This window comes from Chaetodon trifascialis, chromosome 18, assembly GCF_039877785.1.
Source record: "Chaetodon trifascialis isolate fChaTrf1 chromosome 18, fChaTrf1.hap1, whole genome shotgun sequence".
Lineage (NCBI taxonomy): Eukaryota > Metazoa > Chordata > Actinopteri > Chaetodontiformes > Chaetodontidae > Chaetodon > Chaetodon trifascialis.
The window spans coordinates 14,719,959-14,737,674 of NC_092073.1; the positions used below are offsets into that span (position 1 = coordinate 14,719,959).

The 17,716-nt window shown below is 46.3% G+C and overlaps 1 protein-coding gene across 2 annotated transcripts; it reads left to right on the forward strand.

The window, feature by feature from the left end:
- Positions 1–258: 258 nt before the first annotated feature.
- Positions 259–17,628, forward strand: pde7a (phosphodiesterase 7A). 2 transcript variants are annotated; one of them, XM_070985677.1, is made up of 12 exons: positions 259–1,348; positions 10,073–10,133; positions 12,639–12,728; positions 13,274–13,437; positions 13,537–13,600; positions 14,099–14,295; positions 14,468–14,599; positions 14,728–14,819; positions 15,010–15,154; positions 15,260–15,356; positions 15,582–15,662; positions 15,763–17,628. In XM_070985677.1, the coding sequence occupies exons 1-12, from the start codon at positions 1,211–1,213 to the stop codon at positions 16,032–16,034; spliced, it is 1,533 nt and encodes a 510-aa protein (XP_070841778.1). In that variant the 5' UTR covers positions 259–1,210; the 3' UTR covers positions 16,035–17,628. The 2 variants fall into 2 exon arrangements, with proteins under 2 accessions (XP_070841778.1, XP_070841779.1); XM_070985678.1 differs by having other exon boundaries at positions 12,642–12,728.
- Positions 17,629–17,716: the final 88 nt, after the last annotated feature.

Below are 17,716 nucleotides of genomic sequence, written 5' to 3' on the forward strand. Positions count from 1 at the left end.
TGATGTGGACCGCTGCAGGGCAAGCCCCGTTGTGGAGGAATACCCTTGAGAAAGTCCACGCCGTCTGCAAACGACTGCTCATATAGGTCTTGGGATCGCCCTGGCCGCGTATCCAATCGTGTAACTCCTTTGATGCGTTCTAGGCGCGTTTGTCCAACCAGCGTTGAGGTTACAATCGCTGCCTTGACGCCATTGGTCGAGATTAGACAAGGGCGTTTTTTACCGCTCGCTCCAACAGCACCATCTCTGGCAGGTGGTATGTGCTTTAAAACCATACAGTAGGCTAATGTGTAGGACGATAGGTAGGTAGTTATAGGGAAATAAACACACTTTAGGTTGTTAATTTGTCGTTTTTTTGGTTGATAGTCTCGCGTTACGTGCCATTACGTTTCCGTTAAACCCACCGGAACGGCAATGAATGAGATGAACGTCGGGGGTTTCCCTCTCTGAGCCAGACACTTTGTGCTTTACGGTCAGCGGTGAATTAGACAACTGCTCCTTCATCATGCAGCTTGCGAAAAAAGACGGAAAAGCCCTACATGTTGATTATATTTCGCCACCGGTGTAAGTCTGAGCGAGCGAAAACCTCCCGGCTACGGCTGACAAGGTCTCACATCCTGGAGCCGCCTCACCTCATCCGCCGGTGTTGCATACAATATGATATGTTGATGACATTTTTTGGAAGCGGTCGTGCCTTTTGTTGTCGTCTCGGGATATGTGATATGCGGATCCGTGGACGCAACGAAACGCAAATGAGCGGACGTGTTTTTGTGCTTTGAAAATGAGGAAGCGTTTTCATAAAGACCCAGAAAATGGCAAGAAGGTCTCGTCGTCCGTGGGCCCGGATTTGAGTAAAATGAGAAGGAAAGGAGCAAATGCAACAGCAGCATGATTTTCTTCCCCACAGAATGACACCAAAGGAGGCGAAACGGTGGAGGTAGATAAGACGCAGCATCAATGAAGGCGATCTGGACAAGTTTTGAGTCGCTCCTGATGAACAGAAATACTTTGCAGCTCGACAGCAGATCGTTTCTACAATATTGAAAGATTTTTTTTTTTTTCGGCTTTGGGAGATTTTTTTTAAGTGACCAGTCATCTATTTTCACATTGCATTTGTTATCTTTTGCATTATATATTTCACTTTCTTTTTTTTTCTTTTTCTTTTCTTTTTTTTTTATATTTTTGATCCGGATCCAGCCCTGACTATTCAATGGAAGTATGTTATCAGCTGCCGGTTTTGCCTCTTGACAGGCCGGTTCCCAAGCATGTCCTCAGCCGGAGGGGAGCCATTAGTTTCAGCTCCAGCTCTTCTCTCTTCGGGGCTCCCGATCCGAGACAGCTGTCACAGGTAAATAAATGAAAATCCTTTCATTTATCACCTTTCTTTGTCATTTAGTCTAAATGGGTTTGGCGCCGGCAGTCACGCGGGCCTTAAAAACCAGCACCTTTTTAAACCGACATGAATAATCCACAGGAATCTTGCAGGTGGTTGCTGGATATCTAGGCCCACACACACACACACACACACACACACACACACACACACATTGTCTTATCTCTTACACCTAAAACACACACCAAACCAGCCATCTCCTAAACCCACTTTGCATGTGTGCATGTTGCTCACAGATAAAGGCCCTCTCGGCTTACACTGGAGCCAGCACTGACAGTGTGATGCTGAAAGTACACCAGTTTACTTCTGGGATTTGCTGCATTTGTAAGGAGGAACGTGCCACACTGTTATTTATGTTAACATCCCTTGACACATTGACAGAAAAAAAAACCCATAAATCATTGAGTCATACTTGAACTTCCTGCTTTCTCAGAGTCTTGAATTCTTGAAAATATGCCTCTGGTAAGCCTGCCTTTATATTTCTTCTCTGCGGTGAAAGGAAAGAAAAGGTAGGCCACAACAACAGTCTTCACATCGAGGGGTCATGTTTTGCTTGACTCTCATGCACACAGAAAAACTGGCACAGCAGTACAATGCACCTCCAATGCTGCAGCCAAGCACTGAGTCACTGTTGTGCATAAGCATGTGTCTCAGATGATGTGCTGTCCATTAGGCCTTTGTGCAGCACACTTGCTTAACTGACTGTAACACGTGTGCCTGCCATCTGAACTCTGAGAAAAGTTGCACATCAAGTCAGTGAACTCATTCCCCGCAGTGTTGCATTGTTTAAAATGGAACAAAAAACATAAAACATCTTCGCTGTTGCTTCAGTAGTTTTGCACAAGAGCAGCGGGGTGTATTCCCATCACTTCGAGCGCGAGTCGGCCATGAACAAAGACTCCCACAGCATTGCATGGCATCTCCCAACACATTAACTAAGCATTAAGTCACTATCTTCGACTGTGTGAGTGTCCTCTTCAATGGGCCGTCCATTAGCGCTTTGTGCAAGACGCTGCTCCACATAACCACCCATGTGTGTCCGCTTTGAACCCACCACGCCATCATTGGCAGCTGCCTCCAAGACTAATGCATAGCCTGTGTTATCAAAGGCCCTCAATGTTGCTCATCTTCAGTGGTCTCATTTTTTTTTTTTTTTTTTTGCTCGGTTATTGTCGCCGTTGACAAATGACATGAAATGTTGGATAAGCTGGCTGGACAAGACCTCTTTCTGACCACCCACTCATCTCTATCCATCCATTATCCCACCACTCCATCATCACTTAGTTAGAAAGACTTAGAAAACTAATCCCGGGGCCTGAAGCTGTCCTGCGCCTTGGTGGTTCTTGGACCTTGCTTCTCAGACCGCAGCCGAAAGGAGGGATCCATGGAGAGGTCCCAAAACCTCAGTAGAAAACCCATCTCAGCATAATGCTAGATTGCTCATCCTCTGCATACAAACACAAGTGTAAAGCTATTGTGTCTCTCGGTCGGGATCACCAGTTGATCTCTCAAGTGGGCCAGAGTTCATTTTCAATTGGCAGGTGTGAGGTGTGCTGCTTTGTTGTGAAAAAAGGGGTCATTTTCTGCAAGCAGCACACTTTGTAGTGTTAAGTGAGCTTCCAGTGAAACAACAATGATCTGCATGTCATTTTTGGCGAGACACTGTTGAAGGTTTGCAAACACTTTTTTTTTTCTGCTTTGAGTGACAGCGACGCGTTCAGTAATTCAACATAAAGACCCACTGACACATTCATTTGGCCTTTTTTTTTCCTTCAGGCAAAACTGGGCGAACATGCATGCACACATACAGCAGTGTCACTCAGCCTTTGTCACAGAGCAATTACACTTCTACAAATATTGTGTTTCGGGCCCTATTTATGACCATAAGGGTGCATTTGTCCTTGGTGGCTGCTGTGTTTTTGTGTGTGGTTCCACAGGCCTGTTGTTTGTGGAAGCAGTTCTGGACTACCATTGCAGAAAGAGGCAGTTAGGCATGTGCCTGGGCTCTGTGGGCAGTGGTTTGGCTGGCCGCCAGACTCACAGATGGCCGGAGTCTCAGTCTCTTTTCTTTCTCTGGCTATCTTGTTCCGCTCACTCACAAGCTCTCTCTCTCTTTCTTTCTCTTTCTCCTCTACGCCCACCCCCCGCAGATGAAGACATTTCCTCTTGTAAACAGAGGACGAAAGAGTAGGGTTGAAGACACGACATAGTCTCAGAAGAATGTGTCACTCTGTGGTCGTGGAATGCTTATAATGGGTGTAAATATGCTGTTGAAGAGGCGTTGAAAACAGAAACAGCATTAAATAAATGGGCTCATTTGTCCATTACAATGCCTCTATTGTTTTTTATCACAATGCATGTTGGCTAATTCCTAAAAGTGACGTGGAAGATGATTTGAATTTGCTTGTATATAGTGATGCATGCTGGTCCCCTCTGGCTGCTCTGGAAAGAAGGGTAAACACAGGACTGAGAAAGATTAGATTGGTGCAGAATGAAAGGACCAGGAGTGTGAACCAAGGAGTCAGATGCAGCAAAGACTAATGCGGATCCCATTTAAACTACAAAACACGCATGCATTTGCGCATCAACTTAGTTTGGCAGAGATGTTCCACATGGCAGGACCGAGGCCAAGTTTTTACGCCGTGTGGCTGGCTGTCATGATTTGATGCGAGTGACACGTTCGCACACAGTCGCATGGTTCTGACTAGGCTGCGTAATTGACAACTTTTTCAAAGAGGAAAAAAAAAAAACAAGCAGAGATGCAGGAATCAATAAACAGATGCACGGTATTGATGGGGCCTGCGCAGTCACATGGCTTTTGGCGATAATGGGAGGAAAGCAGCTTAGACGGGAAACACTGATCTGCTGTCAGTTTGAGTCAATCATATCACAGTCAGAGATATCATCAAGAGTATGTTGGCCGCTGACCCTAGATCGGCTGCCTCTCATTTTAGGCGTTCAGGGACGGGAGATGATGATAGGCCTGTGTGCAAGGGCGAGAGATAGCGCTGCTTGTTTCATCCACACTATGGATGTTTCTGTGCGGAGCGCGATAAGGGAATACACTGGAGTGCTTCTCTCTGAGGGAGTTACTTTGTTGATTTTAACTGAACCGATAAGGCTTCTTTTTTCTGCGCAGTGCCATCGGATTGACGTAGTTTCAGGATGTGGTAAGAATGCTGAAGGAGCCGCTCAGACTCTGAGCCTGGTGTTTCACAACCTTTCACAAAAACTTTAACTCTCTCCCTGCCAAAGTGAGGCTTTTCTGCGAAATTTTGCATGAATGAGCTGGAATGAATGGCATTGTTTGCTACTGAGTGAGGATGTGTGTGTTATTTAGTAAATAAACAAACCTTACGGCCTGTCTTCATTTAAACACACACTCCCCGTTTTTCCTGCCTGCCTATCTCCGTATGGGGCCCCTCTTATCACATGACCCTTCTGTTTTTGTGCTGCAGTGTCGAGTGCAATCGGCCATGAGAATGTGGTTCCACACATCAACACACTAACGGGCACAATGTCGGGGGCCATCTGGTCCAGCTGAATATTAATCATGTTTACTGTAGTCCTATAGACACATGAGAAGAGCCTATACAAGAAGGGACATTTTATTTACCAAATAGTTAACCACAGGGGCACTTGGTTGGTGGCTGGGGTTTTGTTTACCCTCCTCAGAAGGTTAAGACCTCAGGGGGGGCATTAAGCTGGCCCAGAGAGGCAATTAGAGCCTGGGGATGATGTTTAAAAATGAATGAAATTCCTGTGCAGGGTAGATAGTGTGTGAGAATATGAAGCAACCCCCCCCCTTCCCCCACCCCTTAACTCTACTTGTTTCAAAGGGCACTGCTAAGAGCACATTTATACAAGCGCTGTGTGTAAAGAAGGCTTAAATCATTTTAAGACACTTTACCCGCCAGTAAAAACAAATATAAAAACCATTGGTACAGATATATTACTGCTTGACAAGCACGCCGCTGTTGTTCTTTGGCGACCACACCGCCCCGTCATTCGCCGACTAAGGCATCGGGCCAATTCACCCCGGGCCTCCCCTCAAAGCAGCAGCCTCCTCTCTGTCAAAAACTCAGTGCAGCTGGAGTGTGTCAGAGTGGACATAAAACACTCTTACAACAGGTAGACTCCATCTAGGGCTTTTGTGTATGCAAGGGCTGGCGCACAAACGCACACGCACACACACTCGCTCGATCCAAACCTGTCCGCGTTTATGGCCTCGCACTCAGTTACTGGAATGTGCCGTCCCACACAGCCAAGCGCCGCGAGAGGTCATAACTCAGAAGGAAGCTTTCAGTTTATGAAACCGTGCTGAGTCCAGCCGCTTTTATCTCGGGAATTTACATGTGTGCGGTGTGTGCGTGTGCGCTCGCTGCTTTGTTTATGATATGTCGGTTTATAGGAATACTGCTGGCTTCCTCATTTGCTTGGCCCGAGCTGACTTACCGGCCATGCAGTAGGCCTCAGCTAAAAATCCAGACTTTAAAGCAAAGCGACGCAGTAAAAGCACGTTTCATGTCTGTGTTTGGAACAAGGAAGTGTGAGAGTGCTGCAGTGCACCGCTGAATACCATTCAAAGTACAATATCAGCTCAGTCACAACGCTGTGATGACAAGAGGGCGTGTTTGAAGAAGCCGCCGGGCTGTTTTGAATTGAACTTTTTGCGACTCAGGCAGTGCCTTTCTCATTTGAAAAGGCACACACCCACACACACACACATACATTAGCCTGTTTGCTTTGAGCAAACACCATCATGACAATAAGGTCGCTGTTAATGGGCACAAAAAGCAGTTATTTAACACACCTTCACTGGCAGAATTTCACCAGATTCCTGCGAGGTCAGTGAAGTTCACATTTCTAAACCCCCGTGACGTCGTTAGCGTCTGTTTAACTGTAGGAGTCAGAAAACGACAGACCCAAGCTGTGGGTAACTCAGAGTCAGAAGTTTTAACATCACGTGACTCCCCTGACCTCAGAAACCTGAATGTCGTGACCCCAGGCAGCGAGACTAAGCTGAGATAAGAAACAGAGCCGTATGTAAACGAGCTCATGTGGAATTGCAGATAGCACAATGAGCCGACTGTTTCGCTCGCAGTAAACTCCAAACAAAACTGAATTAGGCTTGCTCTCAGCACCAATTGGCTGCAATTCCAGGTTAGAGGCACCCAAAGCAGATGACATGTTTCCATGTGTCCGCTAAAAATAAGAATTGAGTTTTAGTTAACCTTGTAAAGCTTTATTGAAGTAATGTGGCCTGCAACCCGTTTGAGACGTTGTTAAACAGTTAAATGTGACTTAAGGGCCTGTGCTAAATGTCTGGCTGAATCCGATTTTGCGATTTTCTGGTTGTAAGTCCAGTATTTTTCCTGCAACAAAATGTTAAGGGTAATTACATTTAAGTGCATTTATGTCCTCACATCACACAGTGTTTACTGATAGTCATTACTGAGTAAGATGCTCGCCCACACAAGTAAATTTACAAAATCTAGGTAGCAAAATAAGCTAGGATTTGTGTAAACACGTGACTGTGTAGCAGTGAGCCACAACAGGGCGTGGTTTGACTATACATACATATATATGCATTTTTGGAATAACAGTACTCAGTAGAGCTCTTGTTGTACTACTGCAAGTTTCAAGGAGTTGTGATTGTCCAGGATTCCTCAGGGACGCGTGGAGGATGACCTCATTCTCTAATAACCCAGTCAGTTTAGCTTGAGCCCGAAGTAAAAAAACAAAATGCCACAAGCAGACAGATAGGTAGAAATTTTAATCCCAGCTCTGCCTGGTTTGATGCCAGAGGCTGTGGGTCAAATGCAAAGTGGCGACCAGCACGGCTCAGCAGGGAGGCCGAAGCGTCCAAGTCCCTGCAGTTTCTCTGATGGCCACTAGACACTGGCACCAAGAAGCTGGACTGTGTTAATTGGAAAAATCCAACAAAAATTGTCCGATTTTTAAGGCTCGATTGGGTGTGTTTGCTTGATTAACAGATGTCTTAGCCTGTTTGTTTTTAACCCGCTGCTAATCCCTGCTCATGGATGGAGATCCAGCTGTTCTGCACTTATGTTTCTTTTTAGTTTGTGGCACTTAAACTTTAAATGAAACCCAAAGATTATGTCTTGGCTGTTTTATGTGCTTGTCTTCATACAGCCAATGAAAAACTGGCAGATTTCCATTGAGGTTGAATACCTTTGCTCTGACACACCTGTGAGAAACCCTGATCAGAGCCCATGATAACGGGCTCTTTACCACCCCTGTCTCCAGTTGGAGGGCTGAGATTCACCTCAGCTGTGCTTATTGCCAGCACCTCTTTGTCTGAAGTGAGAAAAAAGACCAAGCGGGCAGCTTACACAAACAGGCATTTCAAAAAGAAGATTAACCGCTGCTGGACTACATTCCTAATGTTTCATATGATTGAACTTTGTGATAAGCGTGTGCAAAGAGGAGCAAAGTGCAAAGTTAACTTAAAAAAAAAAAAAAGAATGACGTGTCTGTGACATTAAGTCCACGTCTTGCGTTTGACATCCTGCATCTCCCTCTCTCCCTTATTTCTCACCACCCTTAGCTGTGAAGCATAAATGGCAAAAACGCAGTGCTTTCAAAGGGGCTCGAGTTCATGTCTGACCATGACAGGACCACTATGGTTTTGTGTGTGTTGGCACTTAGCGCGGCGTCGCCGGGGTGTGTGTTGTGAACCGGCCATTTCAAGGAGAAAACGTGACTTTCTCCTCTGTTCACAGTGGGAATGTGACATTGACAAAGTGTTTGCACTGCCGCCTCCTTCTTACCAGCTCACAAGAGAGCACATGCCAGTGTCCTCTTAAGTGCCAACTGGTGGCTAGTCCTGTGTGTGTGTGTGTGTGTGTGTGTGTGTGTGTGTGTGTGTGTGTGTGTGTGTGTGTGTGTGTGTGTGTGTGTGTGTGTGTGTGTGTGTGTGTGTGTGTGTGTGTGTGTGTGTGTGTGTGTGTGTGTGTGCGCGCGCGCAAGCTCTGGCCAAAAGGTTTGTTTGGGCAAGTGTTGGCAGTGCTGGTCACTCTTCTATTCCCAGCTCCAGAGCCAGCATTATACAGTTCCCACGCATGTTACAGCTGATACCAACCCCCTTACACTCACACGCACACACACAAACAGAGCACACAGCCCATGCTAGATACACACAATCTATAATATTCACACTAACCACTGGTGCTGTGTGTAAACACAGAGGCCTGTTGACACTAAAATACAGCTTTCCAGATTACCCACCCTGAGTCAAGATGTTTGCTAGCCGGTAAAATATTAGCTTTGGATTGGCGGCTGTCATGAGCTTAGAGGACAGACAGTGTCAGGTGTGTATGTGTGTGTGAGAGAGATTGACAATAATCCTAAGTATTTGAAGTAATGGGTGTATAAGTATGTGCATTTGTGTTTGCGCATGTTTGTGTTTGTGGTGTGACCAGTTGATGGTTGTCATTAAATGGTCCCAGCACATAGACGGAGTCCGTCAGTGAGCCGGCGGGCCAGTCACGCAGGCTCCCTGTGGAATGGGTAACCTGAAACGAGGGTAGCCCCAGAAGGGAGAGTGGGTCTGGAGGGGGGAGCGAGGATGTGTGGAGTGCACGGAGAGGTGAGCCAACAGCTCAGCGTAGCCCAGAGCAGCTGTCTGTCACAGAGCAAATATGCAGTTACCACAGTCATACCTGCTCCAACTACCACTGTGCTTGAGACGCAGCTGCTGCAGCTGCGTCCTGCTGAGGGATACTGTTGGCGCTGAATGGGCTTGTAGACACAACTAATTCCCCCTCCGAGGTCAACAGAACCACCCTGAGGCCTTGTCCTCACGTATATGGCTTTGTTGCAAAACAAACATTTTCCTCCACGTTTCTCTCATTCACACGCAAACTGTTTCATATCACTAAAAAGGGAATTTAAAAAAAAACGCCTACTAAAATGCAGATTTTTCTAAACTTTGTTTTATGCGTCCACGTGGACAATCAAAACGGAGCGTTTGGAGAAACAGTGACATCATTTAATGAGCATGCGTGAAACAAAGGCTTTGTTTATGTTTGGTTAGCATCAGTGTGAGTTCTTTGTTAGCACGGCTAGGTCTACTTCCAGGTTTACATGTTTCCAGGGCGTTTCTTTTTAGGGAGTATGATCCGGCTTGACCCGATGTGATCTGATGTATTAGTTCTGATCTCAGAACAGCAGTCCCCTTTAGCCCCCTGTTTGGATGGATCCTTTAGATTTATGGGGAAGTGTGTGTGTGTGTGTGCGTGCGTGCGTGCGCGGACGAAACACGTGTGTTTGTCACATGACTGATAGCAGTGGTGTAAGCACCGTATCAGGCTGATGATATGAAGCTGGAACATGTTTATCAGTGTAGCAGTTTGAACACACACACGCACGCACGCACGCACGCACGCATGCACGCACAGCAGATTAGAACCAACAGTAGCAATATTCCACCACCCTCCACTTATCTAGCTCTGTGTATACCTTAAAAAACGGCCTGTATTTTGTGTTTTTTGAGGTGTGTGTTTGCAGGGATGTGGTTTTGATACCACCCACATCAATTTTGGGCATAACAACCACTGGTGGGGCCGATTACGCCGTCATAATAATATACCTTCAACATGATATTGGCATAAACCTTGGGCAGTTTGTTGACGGTGGTTCTTTTTGTCTGTTCAGAGACGAGGGGCCATCTCCTACGACAGCTCTGACCAGACGGCGCTGTACATCCGCATGCTAGGTAAGTGTTTCCCCGCTCCCCATGCACACACACGTGGATTTTCAGTAAACACACACAAACACACGTTTCCCCAGCCATGACTGTGTTTATTTCTTAATACTCAATGGCTTAAAGCAGTGAGATGGGAAATGGATGGATCGGAAACAGAGGGAGGCATGTGGAGATTACGAAGACGGGGACGCACGAGAGTGCATGTCCACTCAATCCCTGGCCTTTTTGTAATCTCTCAATCAGAATAGATTTAGGTTGTGTGTTATCTGTCATGTTGAGTGTCTTTGAAGCCTCATCAGGTTTGCCTCCCTAAACAGACTAAGGCTTCATTGGTTGAGTGTGGTTTGCGTGTTTATGTATCTGTGTCTGTGTGTGCATGCTTTGTGTGCGTGTGTCCATTTGCCCAGTGCTGCCGTCAGCGACCCTAAACAGGATAAGCAGTTTAGAAAATGGATGAGAGGATGGAGGGCTCACGGCTCTGCCAGGCGGATGGAGTCAAATGCATCTAGGAAGCAGCCAGATCAGCCATGGCTTTCTAATCAATAAGGTTATTGGGGATAATGGCGTGATTAGAGCCTGGGTGTACCCCTGACATCACTCTACCGCACACAGATGTGCCTTCGCATGCAACTTTTGCCACCTCAGTTCATAGATCTAGTGGTGTTCGGCTGGCAGGGAGCAGGAAAGACTTAGTTTTTGCGTCACTGTTATTCTGTAAGTGTCTTTCATAGATGTTAGATCGCTGCTGTGAAGCATCTTGAGGTTAACAGCAGGGGCAGTTCAGGGCTTACTGAATGTCCTGTTTACTGTAGCTTTCACATCATATTGCTATACTTTGCTTCTCTCCATCTTGATAATGCCCACGAGTCAACTGCTGCCACGTGCTCCTCGACGCAGTAACAGCGATTTATTGAGCTGACTGAAGGAGCTTTAGCTTTTTAATCATTTTACTTGGCTAAGTATGATGGCAGTCTCATACGTCACCGGCATAAAGCATCTGTGTCTGTAGATTTTATATTAAATTGAGTGTGAGGAGAGGCACGCTAATGCAGACTGGTGTTTGCCTGGGCCAGGGTTCAGTCTGCCAAGTTAATGCTGATGTGCTTTCAAATAGCAGGACTCAGGGCTTTCGCCACATCAGTTATAATGACATGACCTACATCCACCCCAGAGCGCCAGCACTAATGCACCGCAGGGGAAACATGGACCCTGTGACTCTCAAAACACACTAATCACACGCACGCACACGCACGCACGCACACTCGTGCTGAGCCCCAGCACATGCATCTGCAGACGTGACGGATGTATATACATGTGGGCGCGCACACACACACACACAGACACAGCCGAGGAGTGCATGTACTTTATGTTGTGCATGTGAAATGCCTCTGATACGGTTTCTCTCTCCACATTCATACCAACGACAGCTTTTCAGAATAATGTTGAGCATCGTTGTGCCTTGATTTGTAATTCTTAGTTTTTGGTATTTTGATAGGAGCTTGTGTAGTATTCAAACAGCTGTTTGCAAGTAAGTAACATGCTGGTTGAGCAAACACACCTGTGTGACTGCTTTGATTGGAACTCGAATGCACATACGACACAGTCAGAAGTGCCATGCTGGAAACATACCATTGCACCGTTTAGCACCTTGATGAGTCCACTGCCACAGAGTCTTGCTGCATATAGATTGTTGCCTGGAACGACACACTAGCATTTTACTGCATCAGCGCCGTAGCACCATCCTGTCACTTCACTGTGCTCTCACTGCTCCTGACTGCAGGCCAGCCGCTGTCTGTTTGGTCCGAGTCTGGAGCCTGTTCCTCTGCCTGGCTCCTAAAAGCAGTCATAGATGGACTAAAGGTCACCCTCAGTGGCTCTGAGTACTAATAGTAGAGCAGACTGTCCTGACATGGCATTGCATGCTCAGCTGTCTGATTGACTTGTCTGTCCATTGAAGACTCCCATTTGGGACGTGGGAGTGTGTGTTTGTGCCCGCACATGGATAGTACACGCCAGTCAAATATTACTTACAAAATCACATCTTTTGCTCGTTTTAGTTGTGCTCAGGGTGCTAAAACGATGGGCCTCAACACATTCTGACAATAGAGAGGTGAAGTTTGGCTTCACTTTCGGTGCTGCATTTAAGTTCACATCCGCCACAGCTCCCATGAGGCTTTGACGGTGGTTTTCTGGCTAAAACTCAAGGGAGTTATCACTGTTGAATCTAAACTTAGCTTAGCTTTGTAAGGACGAGAAAATGTATTCATATGCCACTTTTTTTCCCACATTAAAAGTGATAATAGATGGCAGTGTTTCGGCTTTCTTGGTCTCTTTGCACTCATTTGCGATTGTATTTGTTCATCGCCCTGTGGTGAAGCCCATCCCCTTGGCACCTGCACAAGAGAAATTCAAGTATGTAACTGAAAACATGTGTAAATACTGCTCCGGCTAGCGCACTCAGACACCTTTTCAAGCGGCATGAATCTTGAGGAAATAAGTGCTGATTTCTTCTAGGAGATGTGAGAGTGAGAAGTCAGGTTGGATTTGAACCGGAACGAAGGAGCTCCCACCCGTACCTGTGCATCGACTTCCGAACTCTTCACAGTGAGTGTTCATTTAGTTTCCAAGCTTTGTGAGTGAGCATGATAGACAAACCGCGTTCAAACCTCTTTCAGAAAACATCAAACGGTTACAAAGAAGCAGTGTATGTGTTTGTGTGTGTGTTGACATTTTGACCCAAAAGTAATCCTACCTCATGCTGACGTGTTTCCGGATTGCAGCTTGGGTTTATTCAGACACGGTGCTTTTGTGTGCGTGAGAGTGTGTGTGTGTGTGTGTGTGTGTGTGTGTGTGTATGTGAGACCACTGACAAAGCATGTCTGCTGTGTGATCCCAGACGAAAGGCTTATGAGTGGGCGGCTGTGTCAGCAGCGACTGTTTGTATATCTCTGTGTTGGTGTCAGATCCCCACCGAGTTTGTGCAACCCAAATGGTTCTCCGAGCCTAATGAGCATGCAAAATAAACATGAACCAGCAGCATTGTTGCATATTTTACATATTTAATACATATGTTAACAATGTGTGTGTGTGTGTGTGTGTGTGTGTGTGTGTGTGTGTGTGTGTGTGTGTGTGTGTGTGTGTGTGTGCAGCGCGGCTGAGCTGTGGGTCCACGTCAGCGAGCTCTGCTCCTGAGAGGAGGGTCCACAGGCTGCTCAGCTTCCAGAGGTACCTGCACTCATCCCGTCTGCTGCGGGGAGTCCCCCAGCAGATCCCCCTCCACATCCTGGATGAAGACTACACTGGACAGGCCAGAGTATGACACCCACCTTTCCTATAAGGAAGCCATCGCAGAGCGCGAGTCGCTTTGTTCAGACTTTGCTAATTCTGTGCTTCTGTTTTCCCCCTCTTTCAGTGCATGCTGGAAAAAGTCGGGAACTGGAATTTTGACATTTTCCTCTTCGACAGGTTGACAAACGGTTGGTAAAATATGATCTGAGGTTGTTTAAACAGTCATGATTAGAGCAGAAGTGATGCAGTGCTCGAGCATGAATCCAGCCTTAGATTCAATGTGTTAGTAGTGGTGCCATCTATTGGATGCCGGCCGACACCGAGGATTTACTGTGTGAAGATTAACTCTATAACTGAATTTTATTTTGCAAAGGGGGAAAACTCCATCTTCATGCAATTTTGGGTCCGTTTTGTTGCCATTTGCTTGTTGAAGGGGGGCACAACACTATATGATTACAGCTGAGCAACCGCAGCTCCATGGACTCTCGTATAGTGAGCATATTCAAATGAATACATATTTCTGAGCCTGCAGAAGCCTAAGTAGATAAGATGTGTGCTCCAGCCACAAGATAGGCTGTATTATGACTAAGGGGCATGACTCAGACCACTGACCAGAAGGAAGCACGTTCTAATTATTATAAAAGAACAATTATTATCTGCTCATCTCTCATCGTTGTCTTCTTCAGGGAACAGCCTGATCACCCTGACCTTCCACCTGCTCAACCAGTATGGCCTGGTGGAGCTCTTCCAGCTGGACATGGTCAGACTCTGGAGGTTCCTGGTCATGGTCCAGGAGGACTACCACAGCGACAACCCCTACCACAACGCAGTCCACGCTGCAGATGTCACACAGGCCATGTACTGCTACATGCGGGAACCCATGGTGAGACATGCAAACAGGACATTTTGGGTCTTTTTGGGCTTGAGAAACTGCCATTACTTCAAGTCTTTGTTAGCCAAAAGTGTCAGTATCAAGTTTCCAGATCTGAAAGAGTATTTTTATTTTTCTGGTGAGCCATTCTAATCTTTGTGCCGTTGCCTTGTTGCGAGTGCAGCTTGCCAAGTCTCTGACCTCCTGTGACATCCTACTGGGACTCCTAGCAGCCGCCACACATGACCTGGACCATCCTGGGGTCAACCAGCCTTTCCTCATCAAGACTGACCACTATCTCTCTACACTCTATAGGGTAAAACCACATTACAGTTGCTCTCGCTGCCTGCCGGCTCCTACTTATAGCTGTATACTGTAGTGGAAGGCACCCTATGATTTATTAAATGAATGCGTCTGCGCACATTTTTCCTTTTTAATTTGCAGAATACCTCAGTTCTGGAAAACCACCACTGGAAGTCGGCAGTGGGCCTGCTCAGAGAGACTGGGCTGTTCTCCCATCTGCCTGCTGAGGACAGGTCAGTCTGACACTGCGGTGCGCTAAGTGCACCGTGAAAACTGCCGCACACAACATTAGATGGCACCGACTGGAAGGCTCTACATGTTACTGTATTTAAGACTTCTCCGCTTACTTTCATAGACAAAGTGCCGTCAGATGCCACAGTCAGGGCTCAACAGTCTGATCACTGTGTCTTTCTGACCCCTTAGCCTGAACATGGAGAGGGAGTTGGGCTCCTTAATCCTGGCCACGGACATCAGCAGACAGAACGAGTACCTGTCTAAGTTCCGCATGCACCTGGACCAGGAGAACCTGTGCTTGAGCAACGCCAGCCACCGTCACTTCATCCTGCAGGTCGGCTACCTCCTCTCTCTCTCTCTTTCTCACACACACACACACAACTTTGGCATCTCAGGAGAAACTGCGAGGTCTTATTTTTTTGATTCCCACTCTGCACAGATGGCTCTGAAGTGTGCGGACATCTGCAACCCCTGCAGACCCTGGGAGCTGAGCAAACAGTGGAGTGAGAAAGTGACCGAGGAGTTCTTCCAACAAGGTTATCTTTTTTTTTTTTTTTTTTTTTTTCCTGCTGCCTGCTGTTATATTGTTTGTCGTTCTTTTCAGTTATTTATCCTGCTTTTTGTTGCAGTCCATTGCAGTTCTTTCCTTTGTTCTCTCCGTGTTTGTTCTCTGTAACCAATTCATTCTGTAACAGTAGAACATACAGTATTACGCCACATAAGAGCTCATGTATTAAAGCTATTTTCCTGTGCTCTTTTAGGAGATATTGAGAAGAAGCACAAACTTGAAGTCAGCCCACTGTGTGACAGAGACTCCAACACAGTTGGAAACATTCAAATAGGTGAGAAGCTGTGTTGTATATTTGTTTTATTTAGCTCTCACTTCCAGCTTGTTTCTAATCTTTGGCCTCATGTGCGTCTGCTGCCTCTTCTCCCCTTCAGGCTTCATGACGTACGTGGCGGAACCGCTGTTTGCGGAGTGGGCCCGTTTCTCTGACACTCGTCTGTCCCAGACCATGCTGGGCCACATGGGGCTGAACAAGGCCAGCTGGGGCGGCCTACAGCAGGAACAAACCTCCCTCTCCGAGGAGGCGGAGCCCAGCACAGCCGGCACCGACACAGAAGACGCCGCCGCCCAAAGGGATGGCAACACCGCCACAACCGCAGGAGGAACCAGCTCCAAAGAAATACCTCAGGGAAGCAGAGAATCCTGACACTCCTTGTGTGCCCTTTCACCTCAACCTCCTGACCCCTGACCCCGGCCTCAGGGCCTCACCACACACTGGGGGCCGCTGCCCCACCTGATCCCAACACCTTGTTTATTATGTTTTGTTACTTTTGCCTCCCATCTTGATAAACCACTGATTTTATTTAATTTATTTAATTTTTAATTCCTCTTTTTTGGCATAGAGCAATACATAGATACCTCATTTGGCTACTGCTGTATTTTCTTTTATTTGCTTTGTTTTATTTATTTGTCCACTGTAGTTTTGGCATTACTGACTGAACACACCACTTTTTGTGTTGGTGAACTTTAAGGGGAAAACAGTATAAGAACTGAAGAAGACATTTTTTTTTCTGGTGTTTTGAAGTGCCATTTGAAAACAAAGATTTGAAGAATGATCTGAACTGAATCGACTGAGACAACTGGAGTATTCAGACACGAGACCCTCCTCAGACTTTAAAGTAAAGCCGTGTTGCATTTGTATTGAAGATTCTTCCTCATGTAAAAATGAAAAAAACAAAAAAAAAACAAAAAAATGTGACAAGCCCAGTCCTTTTGCTGCCTCTACGAAGACTGTTTACGCATTTCCTTGTTTGTTGTTTCCTTCCCTTGAACTGAAGTGAATCATGTCGGCTCCACGGTTTGCCTTTGAAGCACAGATGTGAAGAACCACTCGTTTGAACTGTCATCCCACTGTTGAAGCCATGAGCAGAACCTTATTCAAACACACCAGATGCCATAAGTAACTCCACCTGTGCTACAACGTGTTCTTGCACTCCCAAATGACGATCTGCGGCGGTATTGTAGAAATTAGTCCTTTTCTGGCGACGTTTCCGACTCTTCCAGTGCTGGCTGAACTCGGGGTAGCTTCCCTCCCGGACTGGAGATCAGTTACTCACTGCACATGCATCTCACCTGGAACTCCACTCCACGCAACTCGACTTGCTCAGGGTTTTGCCAGTCTCTTATCAAGATGGAGAGGGGGAGGAGGTGGCTGCGGGCGATGCATGGTTGTTGTTTTGTTTTTTTTCCTGGCCAGGATCTACTGAAGGAGACTCTCCCTCTCTGCAGAATGTCTCTCAGCCACATGCAACCTAAAGGACTGCTCGATTGATGCCTTATAACTATGCACAAACTATGCTAAGTGACCAAACCAGCTCCTGTTCCCATCAAGTGCATGGCGTGCTTGTCTTTGAATGCACTGTCCGATCCCTTTGCCTTTCTGTTGTGAGGAACAACTCCAGCTGTCCTTTTTTTTGTACGGAAACAAAATGGTCGAGTGACTTTGAACATTCCATTTCTTTGTGTTTGGTTTGTCTACTTTGATTCTGTATAGTGGCACAAATTGTGTTTGTGTTTAAACATTTTGAAAGATAACAGGTGCTTTTCTTACTTTAGCTGATTTGTATTTTGCTGTAAGTGCTGTAAGACTGTTGATAAAACTGTTTACAATTTGTTGCGACAGCCATTTTTGGGAAGACTTAAGTGTCGAGCCAGATTTTGTAAAGGCTTTGCTGTATTGACCTTTTTGATACATGCCTGTTGCAGTTACGATTTGAATAATAAAACCTGTTGTTGATAAATGTTTCGGACTTTCACACGGTTAAAGCATGTCGTGAATCATGTGGGGAAACTTCTTCTTTGACCGACCCTAACTATTCAGGAAGGCAG

Excerpts from the sequence above, each read along its gene's own strand:
- pde7a (XM_070985677.1), top strand. The coding sequence starts at position 1,211 with ATGGAAGTATGTTATCAGCTGCCGGTTTTGCCTCTTGACAGGCCGGTT. Across the intron at positions 13,601-14,098 it reads CTTCGACAGGTTGACAAACG|GGAACAGCCTGATCACCCTG; the intron begins GTTGGTAAAATA and ends TGTCTTCTTCAG. Across the intron at positions 15,357-15,581 it reads CGAGGAGTTCTTCCAACAAG|GAGATATTGAGAAGAAGCAC; the intron begins GTTATCTTTTTT and ends GTGCTCTTTTAG.